This window comes from Beauveria bassiana (genome assembly GCF_000280675.1).
Source record: "Beauveria bassiana ARSEF 2860 unplaced genomic scaffold BBA_S00012, whole genome shotgun sequence".
NCBI classification, from domain to species: domain Eukaryota; kingdom Fungi; phylum Ascomycota; class Sordariomycetes; order Hypocreales; family Cordycipitaceae; genus Beauveria; species Beauveria bassiana.
Genome location: NW_007930847.1, coordinates 282,436 through 298,352, shown reverse-complemented (window position 1 = coordinate 298,352; position 15,917 = coordinate 282,436). Strand labels below are relative to the sequence as shown.

At 55.3% G+C, this 15,917-nt stretch overlaps 6 protein-coding genes across 6 annotated transcripts; 2 read left to right on the top strand and 4 right to left on the bottom strand.

The window, feature by feature from the left end:
* Positions 1-202: 202 nt before the first annotated feature.
* BBA_04987 (uncharacterized protein) lies at positions 203-1,348 on the top strand (the record flags this gene model as incomplete). The annotated part of the gene is made up of 2 exons (XM_008600084.1): positions 203-248; positions 336-1,348. 2 exons carry the CDS (start codon positions 203-205, stop codon positions 1,346-1,348), a joined length of 1,059 nt encoding a protein of 352 aa, XP_008598306.1.
* Positions 1,349-1,908: 560 nt separating this feature from the next.
* On the bottom strand, positions 1,909-4,483 carry BBA_04986 (uncharacterized protein; the record flags this gene model as incomplete). Its single annotated transcript, XM_008600083.1, has 4 exons — positions 1,909-2,363; positions 2,481-3,777; positions 3,830-4,228; positions 4,286-4,483. 4 exons carry the CDS (start codon positions 4,481-4,483, stop codon positions 1,909-1,911), a joined length of 2,349 nt encoding a protein of 782 aa, XP_008598305.1.
* An 889-nt stretch (positions 4,484-5,372) lies between these two features.
* On the bottom strand, positions 5,373-7,201 carry BBA_04985 (CC1-like family splicing factor; the record flags this gene model as incomplete). The annotated part of the gene is made up of 4 exons (XM_008600082.1): positions 5,373-5,631; positions 5,684-6,151; positions 6,207-6,515; positions 6,567-7,201. 4 exons carry the CDS (start codon positions 7,199-7,201, stop codon positions 5,373-5,375), a joined length of 1,671 nt encoding a protein of 556 aa, XP_008598304.1.
* Positions 7,202-7,954: 753 nt separating this feature from the next.
* BBA_04984 (fatty acid hydroxylase) lies at positions 7,955-9,116 on the bottom strand (the record flags this gene model as incomplete). Its single annotated transcript, XM_008600081.1, has 2 exons — positions 7,955-8,345; positions 8,398-9,116. The coding sequence occupies 2 exons, from the start codon at positions 9,114-9,116 to the stop codon at positions 7,955-7,957; spliced, it is 1,110 nt and encodes a 369-aa protein (XP_008598303.1).
* A 1,172-nt stretch (positions 9,117-10,288) lies between these two features.
* BBA_04983 (Heterokaryon incompatibility Het-C) lies at positions 10,289-12,868 on the top strand (the record flags this gene model as incomplete). Its single annotated transcript, XM_008600080.1, has 5 exons — positions 10,289-10,408; positions 10,461-10,488; positions 10,546-10,706; positions 10,762-11,999; positions 12,049-12,868. 5 exons carry the CDS (start codon positions 10,289-10,291, stop codon positions 12,866-12,868), a joined length of 2,367 nt encoding a protein of 788 aa, XP_008598302.1.
* A 433-nt stretch (positions 12,869-13,301) lies between these two features.
* On the bottom strand, positions 13,302-15,251 carry BBA_04982 (protein phosphatase 2C; the record flags this gene model as incomplete). The annotated part of the gene is made up of 1 exon (XM_008600079.1): positions 13,302-15,251. The coding sequence occupies one exon, from the start codon at positions 15,249-15,251 to the stop codon at positions 13,302-13,304; it is 1,950 nt and encodes a 649-aa protein (XP_008598301.1).
* Between the last annotated feature and the right edge of the window lie 666 nt (positions 15,252-15,917).

Sequence of the window (15,917 nt, the reverse complement as noted above, 5' to 3'; positions counted from 1 at the left end):
GTTACACACGGGTAAGGCCCCAAGGCTGCTGCCGGCTGCGTGAATGCCTAGTTTGTGATATATATAAAGAACTTCTTCGTCTGTACAAAGCACGAATTTGTTGTAAAAAGACTTGAGAGTAACCAACTTGGACCGTTTCGACACACTACATCTCAGCATTCAAGATCCTACTTATATAAACCTCGTTCAGAAACTCATCAGCATGGCCTCCAAGCTCAAGTCTCTCTACGCGTTTGCACGGAACCGTGGTAAGTGAAAACGCTTCTTTACTGTCCCTCATTTCGTCTTTTTTCTTCCTTTTTTTTTTTGGAAGAATAATGCCAACCTCGCCACAGCTTCTCAGGAGACCAACGATCCTCCTCCGGCTTACACGCCCACCGCCGCTACCTCTTCCAAGCCCGCCATCGCTCCCTCTCCCGAGCCCAACGCCGCTCCCTCATCCTCCTTCACGCCCACGACCACGGCTGCCGCTGCCGGCGCTTCAACCGACGATGACGACCCCTTTGCCTTCCTCTGCGCCTTTGACACCGTCTTCCTCATCGACGACTCCTCTTCCATGAACGGCCGCGCCGGCTACTACTCCCCGTCCTCGCCCTGTTTCTCCTCGTGCTGGGACGAAGTCGCCGACGTTCTCCGCGCCATTGTGCCCATTTGCACCGCGCGCGACGCCGACGGCATCGACCTCTACTTTCTCAACCACCGCTCTCGCTCACCTTCCGCTATTTACTCGCCACCATCCGGCAAAGCCGGCGGCGGCTACTACAACATTCGCTCCGCCGCCGAGGTCTCTTCCATATTTCAGAGCGTGGTTCCTTGCGGCACTACGCCCACCGGGGAGCGCCTCGAGGAAATTATCAGGCCGTACCTCAAGGGTTTGGAAAAATCGGCGGCGAAGCAACAGTCGAAAACGTCTTCTTCTTCTTCTTCCGCCGCCGCTGGAGGGGGAGAAGCTGCCAGGAAGAACAAGAAGGAGAATAAGAAGCCCATGAACTTGATTGTGATTACGGATGGCAGGCCGACTGATGACCCTACGGGCGTGCTCGTCGACGCCGCGTCGAGGTTGGTCGCGGCGCGCGCGCCGGTGGCGCAGCTCGGCGTGCAGTTCTTCCAGGTCGGCCGGGACGCGGGCGCGCGGGCGGCGCTGCAGGAGCTTGATGATGGGCTGATCAAGTACTCAGGCAGGGATATTGTGGACTGCGTGACGTGGGACGACGAGCGCGCCGGCAGGGGCGTGCTCACGGCCGAGGGCATCCTCAAGGCGGTGCTGGGGGCGGTGTCGAGGAGGCTCGACTGGAAGACCTTGGCTTGGAGTAGGCCAACGGTGACGAAGAAGCATTGGAATTTCTAATTTTTTTTATTTTTTTCGAATGGCTCTGCTTTCATCTGTGCCAGTTGTTTCTGGTCGCTTGGGCTGCTGGCGTTGAGCTCTCGCTTCTCTTTAATACTTGATCAGACTGGCCCAAATACCTGAGATCTCTTTTGTTCGCTGAAAAAGTATCGTAGCTAATATCTAAACTTTATCCCTTTTCGTCTCTTGTGGGTTGCGAATTCGTTCTTGTGCGTCTTTCTTTTGTACTCCATGAAAATCTGTTTCATAAACCATTCTGCCCATTCTGGCAAATCTTGCAAGACTCTTTTTGCACCCGAAATATATGTCTCTTGGCAGCAAAGCCCAGCTCTCTTCCCAATCAGCTCCAAAAAAACAGTTATTCTTTTACATAAGAATAGTTGCATAACTGTGTTTGTTTTTTTTGCAAAAACTTGTGTGAAATAACCGAAAGCCGTTTTTGTTTTGTAAACCAATAAAGAGACCAATAAGAAAAGAAGGCAAAAAGAAAAAAACACCTGTAAAAGAAACTATAAGCCTTCTGACCAACGTAATCAGTGCGCCGCCTGCATACGACCGGCCTAGTGCATGCAAAACACATCAGCCAAAGACACCGAGTGCGCCGAAATGTTGGTGCCCGTGTCGTTGCGGCATGTAATCACCGGCGTCGTGACGAGCGCGACGCGCCAGTGCTTGGCCTGCAGCTCAAAGGGGTCCATGCGCGGCCAGATGGGCAGCATGGACTGGCTTGAGAAGCGGCTGCCAATCTCGGGAAACCGAAAGTCAAACGTGAGCCGGGACGTGAGGATGCGCGACGACAGCGCCCACGCATGCTGGGCGACCTGCGCCATGTCGCGGTAGGCGTCGGCCGGGTTGGCCAGCCGGTTGAGCAGCGGCTGCAGGTTGGCGAGGAGCGTGCTCGCCATCTCGTCCACCTTTGCCTTGTGGAAAGACGAGTCGTGCTCTCGCGCCAGAATGGCGTCGATAATGGCCGCCTGCCTGTCGAGGAGCGGCTGACGGAAAGCGGACGGCTGGCCTATCACGCGGGAGGTGAATCATGTCAGCGAGTGACGAAAGGGGTGAAGTAGGGGCCAAATTTAAAACGATGAAAAGGGAAAAAAAAGGAAAAAGAAAAGACGCAGACAAAACTCACCCAGCATTCTCTCCATGTCCCGTTCCAGCTCCATGAGCGCATACGTCGACTCGTCGTCCGCGCCGCTCCACGCCGCTGGCGTCCAAACACGATTCACAATGTAGTCAATCATGACGCGAGTGACGAGGCACGCTTTCGAATTTTCGTTGCGCAAGTGGTACTCGAGGTACGACGCCGCCTCGGCGCTCGACAGCGGGTGGTACGTCGCCAGCAGGATGGGCCAGAGCCCCGTCGAGCTCATCTTCATCGACGACGCGTGGTCGGGCTGGCTCGCGTGGCGCTCGACAAACGCCCGGATCACGGCGTAAAAATCCATGATACCCTCATGCCAGGCCGCCACCGACCGCTCATTCATGTGCACCAGCGGTGCGATGAACGACGACGGTGCTGGCGCCGGGACCAGGCTGCTACTGCTACTGCGATTCATCATGGCGGCGTTGTGGTTGTTACTGATGGGATTGCTGCTGCTGTTTCCGACTAGGCTTACGCCGCCTCCGGGGGTATCGGAGCCGGCAGACGGAGGCGCTTCCTGGAGGCGGCCGTAGCGGCCGCGCGAGGCAGCGGTCGGTGTGCGTGGGTAGTAGTCGCGCGAATTGTTGTTATTGCCATTGCTCGAGGCAGCAGAACTGGCAGCAGCAGCAGCACCGTTGCCAAAGGACGTGGACGCATGACGGCATCCGCCGCCGTTGTTCCCATGATCACCAGACGACGGATTCCAGGGATAGAACTCGGCGGCACCGGGACTGAAGTGGGAGCTGTTCCCGCCCTGCGCCGCTTTGCGACCGACGGAGCCGCCGCGACTAAACGACGACAGCGTAAAGCTGCTCGCTCCGCTGCTCATGGAAGAGGACGCGCCACGGGATGTGGTCGCAGACATTGGTGGCGGCTGGTCCCATGCGGCCGAGGCCAAGGCGGGGTTGTTGTTGCCTCGACGAGAAGCATACGGCGCGGTAGAAGGCGGACGAGGAGGACCACTCGCGCCTCGCAGACTGCCAATGGGCGGCTGTGCAGGTGGCCTCGAATAGAAGTCGGGCGAGGTCATGCCGTGATCCATATCGCTGGGCCGGCTGTAGTCCTGGCGTGTATCTCCAGCGGCCCCATGACTGCTACTGTTGGCGCGGTTGATGGTCTGCCGAAGTGAGATGAGCGCGCTTTGGGCGACAGGAAAGCCGTCTGCGGAGTCGCGAAGCGTCTCGATGGCGCGAGCGAGCGACTGCTCGTCAGGGTGCTTCATGACCCAGAGGGAGCGGCGTCCATTCACTTGCTCTTCCAGATGTCTATTCGTCTCTTTGAGAGCCTGTCAACCTGTTAGCTTATCACGAGTATCTTAGTGAGATGTGCAGTCTGACCTTGATCAGCTCGTCCACGTCTCCATTGCCTTGACGATTTCTGCTGCTGTCCGAGATCTGCTCGTCACCCTGGCCAACCGAAGTCTTTCTTCCCATCTCCTCCCTCAGCTGCGCCTCCAACTGCTGAATCGTGTTATTTTGTTCGTCAATCTTGGCTTTCGCAATGTTGGCCTCGATGCCCATGCGCGCGACCGCCTTGTCCGTGTCCTCTTGGTCCAGCGTCAGGTTCATCACGGCGTCGACGAGGTCGCTCGTCTCGCGGCTCACGATTTGCCCAATCTCCTGCAGCTGCAGGACAATCTCCGACGACTCGGCCGACGACACGCCTGGCATGCGGCGTAACGACTGCTGAATCTTGACTAGAACCTGCTGCATAGAGCGCGACTTTTCAAACGCAGCCTGCAACAAGAGTCAGAAACCAGTAGTCACAACAAAGACGCTCGTGGATCAACTCACATGGTTTTTGGACATTTGTTTTATCTTCTCAGCGCGCGCCGGACCGGCAAGCGGCGTGGAAAAGTTCATCGAGAGCATACTGTCAATAGAGTCTCGCTCCTCAATGTCAGCACCAACTTGTGAGGCCGGCTTCACCATGCCCCCGTCGACTCGCGGTTCGTATTCTGAGCCGATGGTTGTTGACTCGGCCACGCTCATAGTGCCGCTGCTATTGATCGCCAGACGATGCACAGACGGGGCTGGAGCTGAAGAGTGTTTTCTTTACACGGGCGAGGGAGAGCAAAAGTCTGCTTTCATCTTCAGCGAGGACGATAGTTGTACGTTGAATTGATCCAATCCAACAGCTGGTGAAGAGTGTCGAAAGAATGCGTAAATGAGAGAACTGATTATTTCGGAATGCTAATGTGATTGCATTGACTCTGCACATGCCCCGTTTGATGGGAGGGTGGAAGCTGGGTGACGAGAAAAGGCGTGAAAACGGAGCAGAAATTTCCTTCATGTGAAAGGGAGCGAAGCGAGTCATCCTCCAATAGATAGGAATACTGCAAGGCTAAGTGAATGTGGCCTGTGCCAAGTGAGAGTGAAACGCAGTAGAATGTGAGCATCAAAATAGTCAAAGCCGCGGGAAGGCAAACGGGGCTAGCAATTGCTTCCGTCACTGTCACTTTCAGACTAGCCAGCTACCATATGTAACAGAGCTTACAACCACTGGGCGGATGAAAGGTTGGTCGAGGTGCACTATATGGTCTCTAACCACTTACTGATGTCAAGAGCACCGCAAATAAAGACAGCACGTAAAACTGGACCATGTATATATGCTAATAACAATCAATTATCCTCTAAATACCGGGCAGGGCAGGGCATGGCAGGGCAGGCAGGGCAGACGCATCCAATCGAGAAACTTTTAACCATCCTAGGCACATAGATCAGTATGGGAGACAAGGACGAGGCAAATGCAAAACCTGTGTGCTCGAGCTGATGTGGGAGCGAATCCAGAAGTCGAAAACGAGGAGGGCATGCCGTCGCGGGCCTCCTTTTGCCGGGTCCTATAGCAAGATGTGAATGTCGATGAGCGCACAATTAGCATCTAGAAAGCTCTGGTGCGAGAGAACAAACTGCTGTAGACTGCGTCTACAACAGGAGACGCGTCAATCATGCGCCCGCCAAAGTATCGGCCGTTGAGGCCGCGGATCGCGTTCTCACCCCCCTGGACCTTTTCAAACTTCAGGTAGATGTCACCCTTGGAGTTTGGGTCCACGGAGATGTGCACAACACGGCCGTATTTGTCTTCGGCCTCCTGGCGCACGTCGTCCTCGAGTTCTTTGACCCAGTCGTCGCCTTCCTCCCTATTGCGTGTGTTAGTCATGGTCATTTATCACATATATGGTAATAGCATACTCATCGGGATTGAACATGTTGTGAAGGACAACACAGCGGCTGGCTGTGTTGACATTCACGGGCAGAGGCTTCTTCTCGGTTCTAGGTTTCAGCACCGGCCTCTCTTCAGAGCCCTTGTTCGATTCGTCGGTTCTGGCAAGCTTGCGCATCAGGGCATCGCGACTATAATTATTAAAGTTTACCCCGCCGACATCCGTGTCGTCCAGGGCGCTGGCACCACCCGTCTTTTCGCTATCTCTGGCGCCGGCTCGGTCAAAGTTAGAGTTTTGTCCTCCGCGACCACCGGATCCGGAAAAGGAGGAACCCTGCTGATTCGACGAGTTCTGACCCGAAAATCTCTGTAACATATTGGCAGTGCTCTCAGGGGTAAACTTATCGTTGCCGAGGCCAACTCGGATAGGACGACCGGCCAAATCAAAGCCATTCATCTTTTCCAAGGCCTCACGAGCCTGGGTTGCATCACGGAACCTGCATGGCGGTTAGCGACTGTATACTTTCCAATCATGGAGGTATGCGAACGTACTGTACAAAGCCATAGCCACGGCTGCGATCGCTCTCATCCTTTTGAAGTTGAACGAATTCAAGCTCTCCAAAGGGCTCGAAAACGGCCCGTAAATCTTCCTCGGTCACGTTGAAGTGTATGTTACCGACATACAAGCGATGGAAGGGAACGTGGTTTGGGTGGGGGCCGCCGGCTTCCGTATTGCGGGCTTGACGATTCTTCTCTGCTTCCGTTACCTGAACGATGACAGGAATACCTAACAGTTTTTGTCCGGTGAGTTGGAGGGCGGTGGCGACCGAGTCTTCGTCTTTGAACTCGACATAGCCAACACTGTAACCCGTCAGTACCTTGATTGCTGCATTAATTGAAGTGGCAACTTACCCCTTTGATCGCCCGCTGATGCGATCTTTGACGATCTGTGCTTCCGTGACAGGACCAACTTTCTCAAAGAACTCTTTCAACTCACGAGTTCGCAGCCGAGCGGCAAGTTGCTGTACGAATACTGTCCTTCTGTCCCTTTCATCCTCAGTTAATTGAGGCGTAGCGTCCCGTCTATCGCGTGGATCGTCATCCCGGCTTCGGCCGTGATGGCGATCGCGACGATCTCTGTCGCGATCATCCCGGCGGTGACGGCGCGGTGAACGTGAACGCGAGCGGGCTCGACCACTGCGGTAGTAGTCGCCATCTCGAGTGCGTCGTGAACGGCGGTCATCATCACGACTTCGGCTACGGCGGCGGCTCCGGTGGCTCCCCGAGTCACTGCGGGGCGTACCATCATCCGGAGTGTCTCGTCGACTTTTGTTCAGCGGGCTGGCATCGCGGCGATCTCCGCGTCGGCGGTCGTAGTCCCGGTCACGATCCCGGTCCCGGTCACGATCACGGTCTCGATCGCGGCCAGAATCTCTGCGGCCGGACCGGTCACTTCTGGATGCATCTTCAGCGGATGGCTTAGCCTGTGTCTCTTCTGCGCTTTTCGCAGTGGCGTCGAGTAAGGCTTCCACGTCTAGGCTGGCCATTTTCGTTGTCGATAGTCGGCTAAAACAAGTCCGACACAAGCATACAGAACCACGATCTAATGATGTTATCGATGCGATCAAGATGGTGATTAAATAGGTGGTCGGGCGACACAGGCGGCGAAATCTGGGTCGGGCGAAGGTCACGTGAACACGCGCCAGTGTCTCATTTTTCGCTGTCGACCGCCGAGAGAGGCAAGCAGCCACAGAAAAAGAGGCGGGGCTAGGAGGTGTAGGCCATCTGTACTACGAAATACCAATGATTGGAGATTGGATGAGATGCAGGTGCCGCGAACAGGAGGAGCAGGTACGACAAGTAAATAGATTTATGCGGCTGCAGAGGTGTAGCCAATGCCGATAATACGAGGAATGATCAAACAGTACTACTAATAATACGAAGATCATCAGACAGTGCTACAAATATTATGAAGACTGGTCAAACAGTGCTACCAATAATGGGTACAATGATCAAACAGTACTACCAGTAATAGGGGAGGATGACCAAACAGGTAATACCAAGAGATGGAGTGATGCGACTGAGGCACAAGTACCAAGACAAGATCAGACAAATATTACCTAGGAAGAAAATTATCAATTTAAGATTGTATTGAAGTTACATTATTATTCGAAGAGAAGTCGTTCATTCGCATCTCTGAGCGCTGTTAATCATTTCGTAGGTTCTCAAATCCCTGCCCAGCAGCCACACTTGTCCGTCCGCTTGCTCCTATGCCTCGTACCCGTAGATTCCAATTCCGTTCACTTTGTCTGTATGGAAGTAGTGAGCTCAGTTCCGAAAATCTTGTCCCAAAACTTGCTGGTGACACCGAATCCAAGCTCGTAGTCAAGAAAGTGATGTTGAAGGTGATACTTCTTGAGCTGCTTGTACCACAGAGGGAGGTCCTCATGGTGAAGGAAGTAGTGAGTGAGATCGTAGCAGATGTATCCGAAGATACCGCCACAGAACACAGCAGTAGCAGCATACCAGCTATGCGAGAACACGGCATGTGACAATTTCCAGAATGGGGTTGCAAGGACGACCAGTAGAGTCGGCGGCATGACTAGACGATACTTGTCCATGGGTAGGTAGTGGTGGATGCCGTGCAGCAGAAAGTGCAAGGTGATGAAGACGCGATTGTCAGGGAGATAGCTGCAAGACATTAGTAAGGTATCCACACATAGAATGTTGCCATGATACATACCCATCAAGATGGAAGAGGAAGCGGTGCAGGAAGTATTCAATGAATGTCCAGAGAAAGACGCCAAATACCCAATGTCCAGCAACATGCAGGACCGGAAGGCCTTCGGCTGCCTTGTGAAGTCCGTAGGCAACAAAAGGCAACCAAAGTGACGGGACAACCCACCATGCCGTCTTGGTGAGAGGTTCTAGAAAGTTTCCGAACAAGGGAGCCGAGTCGCCACCCTTGTAATGACGCGGACGATGAACTTGATCGAGATAGAAGTCCTTGCTGAAGCCGCCAAACCAGATTTGGGGAAACAGAGGCTTGCTTAGATCCAAGAACTTGTGCTTTTTATAGTCGAGGCTGACATCGGTATCTTTGCTGAGATCTTCGGCGCAAGACATGCCGGTACGAGGATGGACGTATGGACCGTCCTTGTCGGCAATGGCGGATCCGTTAACATGGCCGTTGGGGGTGCCCTTTTCGTTTACGAAGCCAACAAGTGAGTCGTCCAAGACTTCGTAGGCAGCTTCGGAGTGTGGATGGGAGGCTGGATCCTTCAGGATGTCGCCAATGTCCTTGCCTGCGTATTCGAGCACAAGGCTGCTGCCACCGGGGTGATCGTCGATGAAGTCGGTCACATCGTAGACATTGTTGCCTATTGTAACATAGCAGGAATCGACGGAGCTATGCGACTCAACCTGAGCTCGCGAAAAGGTAGGAAGTGTTCTGGCTGGCATCTTGGAGATCGGGTATTCGGGAATGCTACCGGGCAGGTCGGGTATCTGCGTAGGAGTCGCGACAGTGACAGCGATGCGCTCCAGCTGTCGCTGTTGGCCAAGGAAGCAATCGAACAGCACAAAATGGTGTAAATCGACAATCGGGGAACGAAAGTAGGGAAAACTTATGCGCACTGAGAAAATATGTAGTGAGAGGAGGAGAGTTTTAGGATTGGGAGTGGTAGTTGCTAAAATTGAGATGCGAATAGTTAGTGGCCGGGGCCCCTTAGCTAATCGCCGGTGCTTGCGGATGCCGAAGAGTGTTTGATGGCGTTACTTTTTATTTTCCGCCTGCCAGAGTCATGCCAGTTGCGACCGACCCACCGCCCTTATTATTTCAGAGGCAGGGTGGACGCTACAGCGCATTTCTCATTGGACTGCTTTCCTCTGAAGGGGCGCTGTAGGAGTTTTCCTCGGCGCATTTGCACCTGCAACCTCACCATTTCAGCCACTCCGGTCGGGTGTTTGTGGTCCAAATCGCCCCGAGCTTCCGCGAGGCGTTGCAGCATGAAAATTCGATGCACGGCTCGGGTATTAAGAATATGGAAAACAAGCATGAGAGTCCTGGCCATTTGTGTGAAGCGCAGCCTGGCTTTCTCATGTCAGCATGATGTTCAGCAAAGTACGGTGCAACGTCCAACTTGCGAGTCGGGGTACCTACGAATATAGGGGTTTTTGTGACAAAAGTAAGTCAAAACTTGAAGTTGCATGAGGCTGTAGGGAATCCGCCCGTCGAACCGCCACTTCAAACTCAAACATCATCATTTCTGTCCTCATAAATACAAGTTGCAGAATAACTAGTAAATCTGCCATCTTCTCACCTGCAAGCCACAATGCTACGCCATTCCTTAACTTGCGCAGGTTGGCAGGCAGTGGCGCAAGCTGGGGCTGGAGCACTGCGTGGGCTCCCTCACAAGCCTCACATCTTGTGCCTCTTCAGACGAGCTTCTTTCAACCCCACCTCCCACCTCCACGCATCCCTGCGAACCTTTTACGCGCGGCTTGGTCGACACAATACTCATCCAAGTCATCTCGCACAATACATTATTGAATCTCATTTCACCTTCGGTATTGCCACTTCAATAGCCTCTTACTTGACTGACAACAACTCGACTTGACGAATAAACCCCGCCATGCCGTCACTCATGATTTCGCGGGGTACCTTTACCCTGCTGGTGGCCGTCATCTGTTTGGCCTACCTGCCTAGCAAGGTCGCCGCTTTTGGTGCAGGCAATATTCCCTCTATTGCGCAGGTACGCCGGCACTTTACAAGCACTAAATTGCAATATACCTAATCCAGCGCAGGTAGAAGGCTTCAACTGGCGACATGGAGGTTCGTTGAGCCCCGCACTCACACGTCGCGACAAGGCAAGGAGCTAACCGAGGCCAGATATCGAGGACATGCTCACGAGTCTTGCGTTTTTGCACGGTAAAAAATGGAGTTCCATGAATGTCAAGCGTGTCTACTTTGGCAACTGGCTGCGCGATTATTCCCAGGCCGTCGACGTCGGCAGTCTGAAGGGCGTCAACGGTGCCACCATTCGCATCCTTGTAGTCTCACTCCACCCACCCTTTCGCACAATATAGATCTAACATGACTTCTTAGGTCTGGGTCCTTTCCTTCATGGCCCACGGATATGCCACCGACGAGTTTGAAGTTACCGAGGAGCGCCTCGGCTGCTACCGACCCGAAGAGCACATTGACAATCCTCTCGGCTATGCTGAAGGCGTTGACGCTCGCACGCTGGACCCGCGCCTGAGAGGACCTGTTCGACCCGTCGAAACCGAAATTGATATGGAGACTGGCATGAAAAACTACATCAAGAACGAGAAAGGCGACTGGGCGACCAGCGCTGGCTATTTGCGCTTCAGCATCGCACGCTGTATTCACTTCGGCCGCATTTACACCAATGGCGACAAGGGCAAGGGAAAGGAAGAGAACCTCTGCGAGGCTCTGCGATGCATGGGTCAGGCTTTGCACTGTCTAGAAGACTACAGTGCTCATAGCAACTATTGCGAGCTTTCTCTTCGAGAACTAGGTTATCACAATGTTTTTCCTCATTGTGGTAACCAATCCGAGATCAATGTTCGCGGCAAGAGAATATATCCCATTGTCACTGGAACATTCGGTGGTGTCGATTTCCTTCACTCCGTTATTGGAGAGGCAAATGATCACTTTACTCAATCCGAGGTCGACGAGGTCGATATTGCTTTGAAGAACGCCGAAGCCAGCAGAAACGGCGGTGGAGGCTCGAGTGATCGCGGTTTCCTCGGCGTTTCTGCGCCAACTGATTTTATCTCTTTGGTCTCGAAACTTCCTGGTGAAGGTGATGGATTTGCTGCCCAAGCCAGAGAGCTCCAGGCCAGGTCTGATGCGCAGGAGCAGCAGAATCGATCTGTAGACCGGGGTATGGATCGAGCCAGAGCGGAAGGAAATACCAACATTGTTCCAGGCATGAGCCCCGACTTTGACCCCGTCAAGACTGCCGGACAGATCTACCCAATCCTGCAGTTCAGAGACAGAATTGTAAAGACAATCAGCCGAGGAATCGCCAAAATTCCTGGCCTGGAGAAGCTGCTTGAACACATCAGTGAAACTCTGACCGCTTTTGTTCTTGGACTCTTGGCGCCCTTCATCCGTCCCATCATCACCCAAGTATCCAAGGTCCTCAAAGACGGTTCCTCCGGCATCATTTCGGCCAGCTCCAAGTCTCAGCTGGAGCCTTGGGACAACCCTCGTTGCTCGGACCCTACTCACTCCATGTTGTCTAAGGATCATTTCACCAACATACTCAATTCTTGCGCCGGTCGTGTTGCTGCAACATGCCTGCAATATGCTGTCCCGTAAGTTTCTTGCCTGCTCCGCCACTTTGTGACGTGCTGACAACCTCAGTCGCATCCTTTTCGCGTGGGACAACATCGGCGTACCCACTGACGAGGTTACGAATGATATTCTTCAGGCCCTGCATCACCCTTCACTTCGCGACGAAAACATCGAAATCCAACGAGACATGTTCAAGACTGTGCGAAAGTGGGCCGACGAACACCCTCGTCGCCACGACCTCGAGCGTCTCTTGTCTTCCGAGTCCGTCAGAAATGGAAAGAATCACGTCTTGAACCAACAAGGTGGCAGTGGAAAGCGCGATATCCACTCCTGTGGAGGTGGCTTAGATTCTGCGCACGCAGGCCACGGCAAGGTTGCCGGCTCGCTCTGGTCCCAGATCCAGACGCGAGACTTGGCGTCGATTCAAGGCAGCGATGGAAACCCCAGCGAAAACTACATGTCACACTCGCCTGCACCTCCGACGAGTCAGCCCCCTCCATCAGACGGATACAACTACAGCCAGTCCACATCCGGACCCTCTGGAAGATACGACCAGCCGGCCCCCAACTCAGGCCAGTACTACTCCGGCTATAGCCAGGGTCCCCCCGCTCCTCAGCAAGGCGGCTATGGTGGAGGGTCCGGATATGGTGGCCCTCCTCAGGGACCTCCTCAAGGCCAATGGGGTGGTCCAGCACCACCTGCTCCCCAAGGCTACGGTGGCCCCGGTTACGGTGGAGGCGGTTACGGCCCTGGTCCCGGCGGTCCTCCTGGTCCTGGATATGGTGGTCCTCCACAGCAACAATACCCGCCATATGGGCAGCAGCCTCCGCCTGGCCAAGGTCGACCTGGTTCGTGGAACCAGTACCCTGGCCAGGGGCCTCGTTACTAGACGAGATGCCGCTATTTCATTTGTTCGGATCAGATCAATGATTTACATGATGGCGTATCTATAGGGTCTTGCAAAAGAAAAAAAAACACATCGCCTTTCGAGTGGTGAACGAAGTTTGGAGAGGAGATGGCGCGTGAACGCAGGTGAGCTTTTCTAGGGGATTCTCACTGTGCATTAGATTCGTACAGTGGTTTTACTGTAAAGCTTATATTTATAAGACGGAAATTCTATATGAAATACCAAGTTTGTGACATTGGTGTTGATGCAAAAGGTGGTCCATGTGGAAACAGTCGCAATAATAAGCAAATGTGTTGTCAAACATGAAGCAATGATGCGCTTTGCTTATAATACCGCATCAACATGAAAGCATCGCTTACAACGCCCTTTTATTGACTCTCTCTGCATCGCTCGCTATACCCCGTGTTTTGCCTGCTCATCGCTTGCCGCGTCGGGGATCCAACGCTTCTTTCCGTCTAATCTCACGCATCTCTTTTGTGCCAATGGGCCCGAGACCGCCCTCGGAGCGACGCTCCCAGCCGCCGAGGCGGACAACCTGGCAAGTGGCATTGTCGCCGTCGTCGGACACTTCGGTGGCGTAGTCGACGACGGCGCGGGCGCCTTGCTCGGGGGTCTTTGCCTCCTTGACAATGTCGACAATCTCCTGGTCCGAGAGGGTGCCGCAGACGCCGTCCGACATGAGCACGAGAAAGGCGTACTGGGCGGGTCCGAGGTCGACGCGAGTGATTTCGGGCTCGGCGGAGACGCCGATGCGCTTGGAGCGAATGTCGCCAAAGGCGCGGCTGTTGGCGAGGCCGGCGATGCGCTCCTCGCCGAAGCTGTCGCCCGAGACCATGGAGCCGGCGGGCGCGTAGCGGCGCAGGCGGCGGCTCTCGGTGGGCGTGCTGGGGTGGTGGTCCGAGGTGAGGGCGCGGGGCAGGCCGGTGGCGGTGTCGCAGAGCAGGACGCGGCTGTCGCCAACGTGCGCGACGAGGAGCGTTGACTGGGCGGCGGGGTGCCAAAAGGGAGCGGGCGTGGGCGTGGAGATGAGGGCGACGGAGGCGGTCGAGCCGCCTTTGAAGCGCGTGGCGCCGCCGATGCCGTGGCCTGACGGCGTGGCGTGCGGCGCGCCGAGGATCTCGTCGTTGTTTACGGGCGCGTCAGACACGCACGGGTCGTCGGGGTCGGCCTTGCGTGCCTGTGCCGACACGAAGTCGAGGTCGGCACGTAGGAAGGCGTAGGTAAGGGCCGACTCAAACGAGACGACGGAGTTGTGCGACGCATCGTCGGAGAGGTCAAAGTGCTCCGAATTGAAACGTCGAAAGTAGCCGCCGATGGTGCCGGCGTATTCGGCGACGAGGTCGCGCTCGAGCTGCACGGCCTTGGGGTAGTCGTGCAGCTTGGCCGGCACCGCGTCCTCGCTGCGCAGCGGCTCTCCATGTTTCGGCGACTGGCGCATCGACGCCGCGTCCGGCTTGTCCTCCTCAACCTTGTCCTTGACCTCGTCGGGCGACTTGAGGGGCACGGATCGCAGCGCCTTTTCTTTGGTGAGGACGCCGCGGTGATCGGCAGCCGCGTCGCGACCGGGCTTTTGCTTGCGCAGGCTGCTCTCGAGGCCAAACGTGCTCGACACCTCTTCAATGTACCCGTGGAGCTCGTCGCGCAGAAACGACGAGCACTGCGTGCCACCGTGGCCGTCAAACACGCCAAAGTAGAAGATCTGCGGATCGCCCGACTGGCTCTCGGCCGGTGTGGGCTCCCCCGGCTTCTGCTTGATGCTCATGGGCCCGCGCTTCGCAAAGGCGGGAATGTCGACGATGCCCGCCTGGTCCGTATCCTCGTTGTAGGGACGGCTGCCGCGGGAGCTCGCGGAGCCAAAGTGGTGCTTGGCGCGGCGGAGCGGGATCCGCACCACGGTCAGGTCGCGGGCCGGCAGGTTGGGGATGGCGACGGCGGGACCGGCGCCCGGGCTGGGCGTGTGCGGCGTGGAGGCGTCGCGGGGCAGCTTGTGACCGCCGGCGATGCGTCGCGCGTCCGGGTGCATCGACGACGAGGGAAGGTGGGTGACAAAGTAGGTGTGAAAGCCGCGTCGCTTCGATTCGGGGTGGTGGGCGGCGGCTGGCTCGCGCGGCGCGGGGGCGGCAATGGACGTTCGGCGGGAGGGGCGGCATGACTGCTGCAGTGAGGGATGAGGCGCCGTGCGGTGTGAGCCTTCGACTGCTTCCGCAGCATCTTTACTGAGGCTAGAGGATGCGGCACGCAGCTCAGAAAAGGCTCGCACAGCCTGCGGGCCAGCCGCGAGGGCGGGCAGCAGTCTGGCGCACTCTGCGCAGAGATAGGCGGCCCTGTTTGGGAAGCGGCGTGCGCCGTGCGCCACTGAGGCCATTGCTGTTGCCGAATCCGAATTTTGCGTGCTATGATTTTCGAGTGCCAGCCAGCATGTCGTCGAGTCGAATTGGCCGTCGCAACAGATTCTTGTCTCACAAAGTTTTAGTTGTTGGGGTCCTGGGGGGGGCTAGCGCGGCAGGACGGCCTCAAATTGTTGGCAGCTCACAGCTCAACGACAGCGCTGCGTATGTGGAATGTACAACTCCCCAGAGTGATGTTCTCTTGCGAGCAGAGAGAAAAACTCGAAACAACGGCCCTCAAAGACCAAGAAGCGTGAGAGGGGGAGGTGGAGCTTTAGGAGAGAAGCCAAGTGGGAATGTTGACCAAGTCTGAACTGGAAACGAAAGATTAGATCTGTTGAGTTAGTGGCCGGCCGGGCAAAAGAGCGTGGGCCCGTGGGAGTCCGTGGGGGGCGCGAATCATGGCTCCACAAGCAATAGTAAGCCGCAGCCTGTGTGAGACTGTGCCTGAAGAAGAAGATTCCAGCATTCATAGGCACTTTTTTGCCTGCCAGCTGCTAGGCTTGCTTGCCTGAGGCTGACTGTTTCATGAAAAACATGGTTGTGAATGAACCAAGCAGCCACAGCTGACGCCACGATTCAAAATAGATCAGATGTATCCGTACACTGTACAAATTGAGAAGTGAAGGCAGGGGATAGTAAAC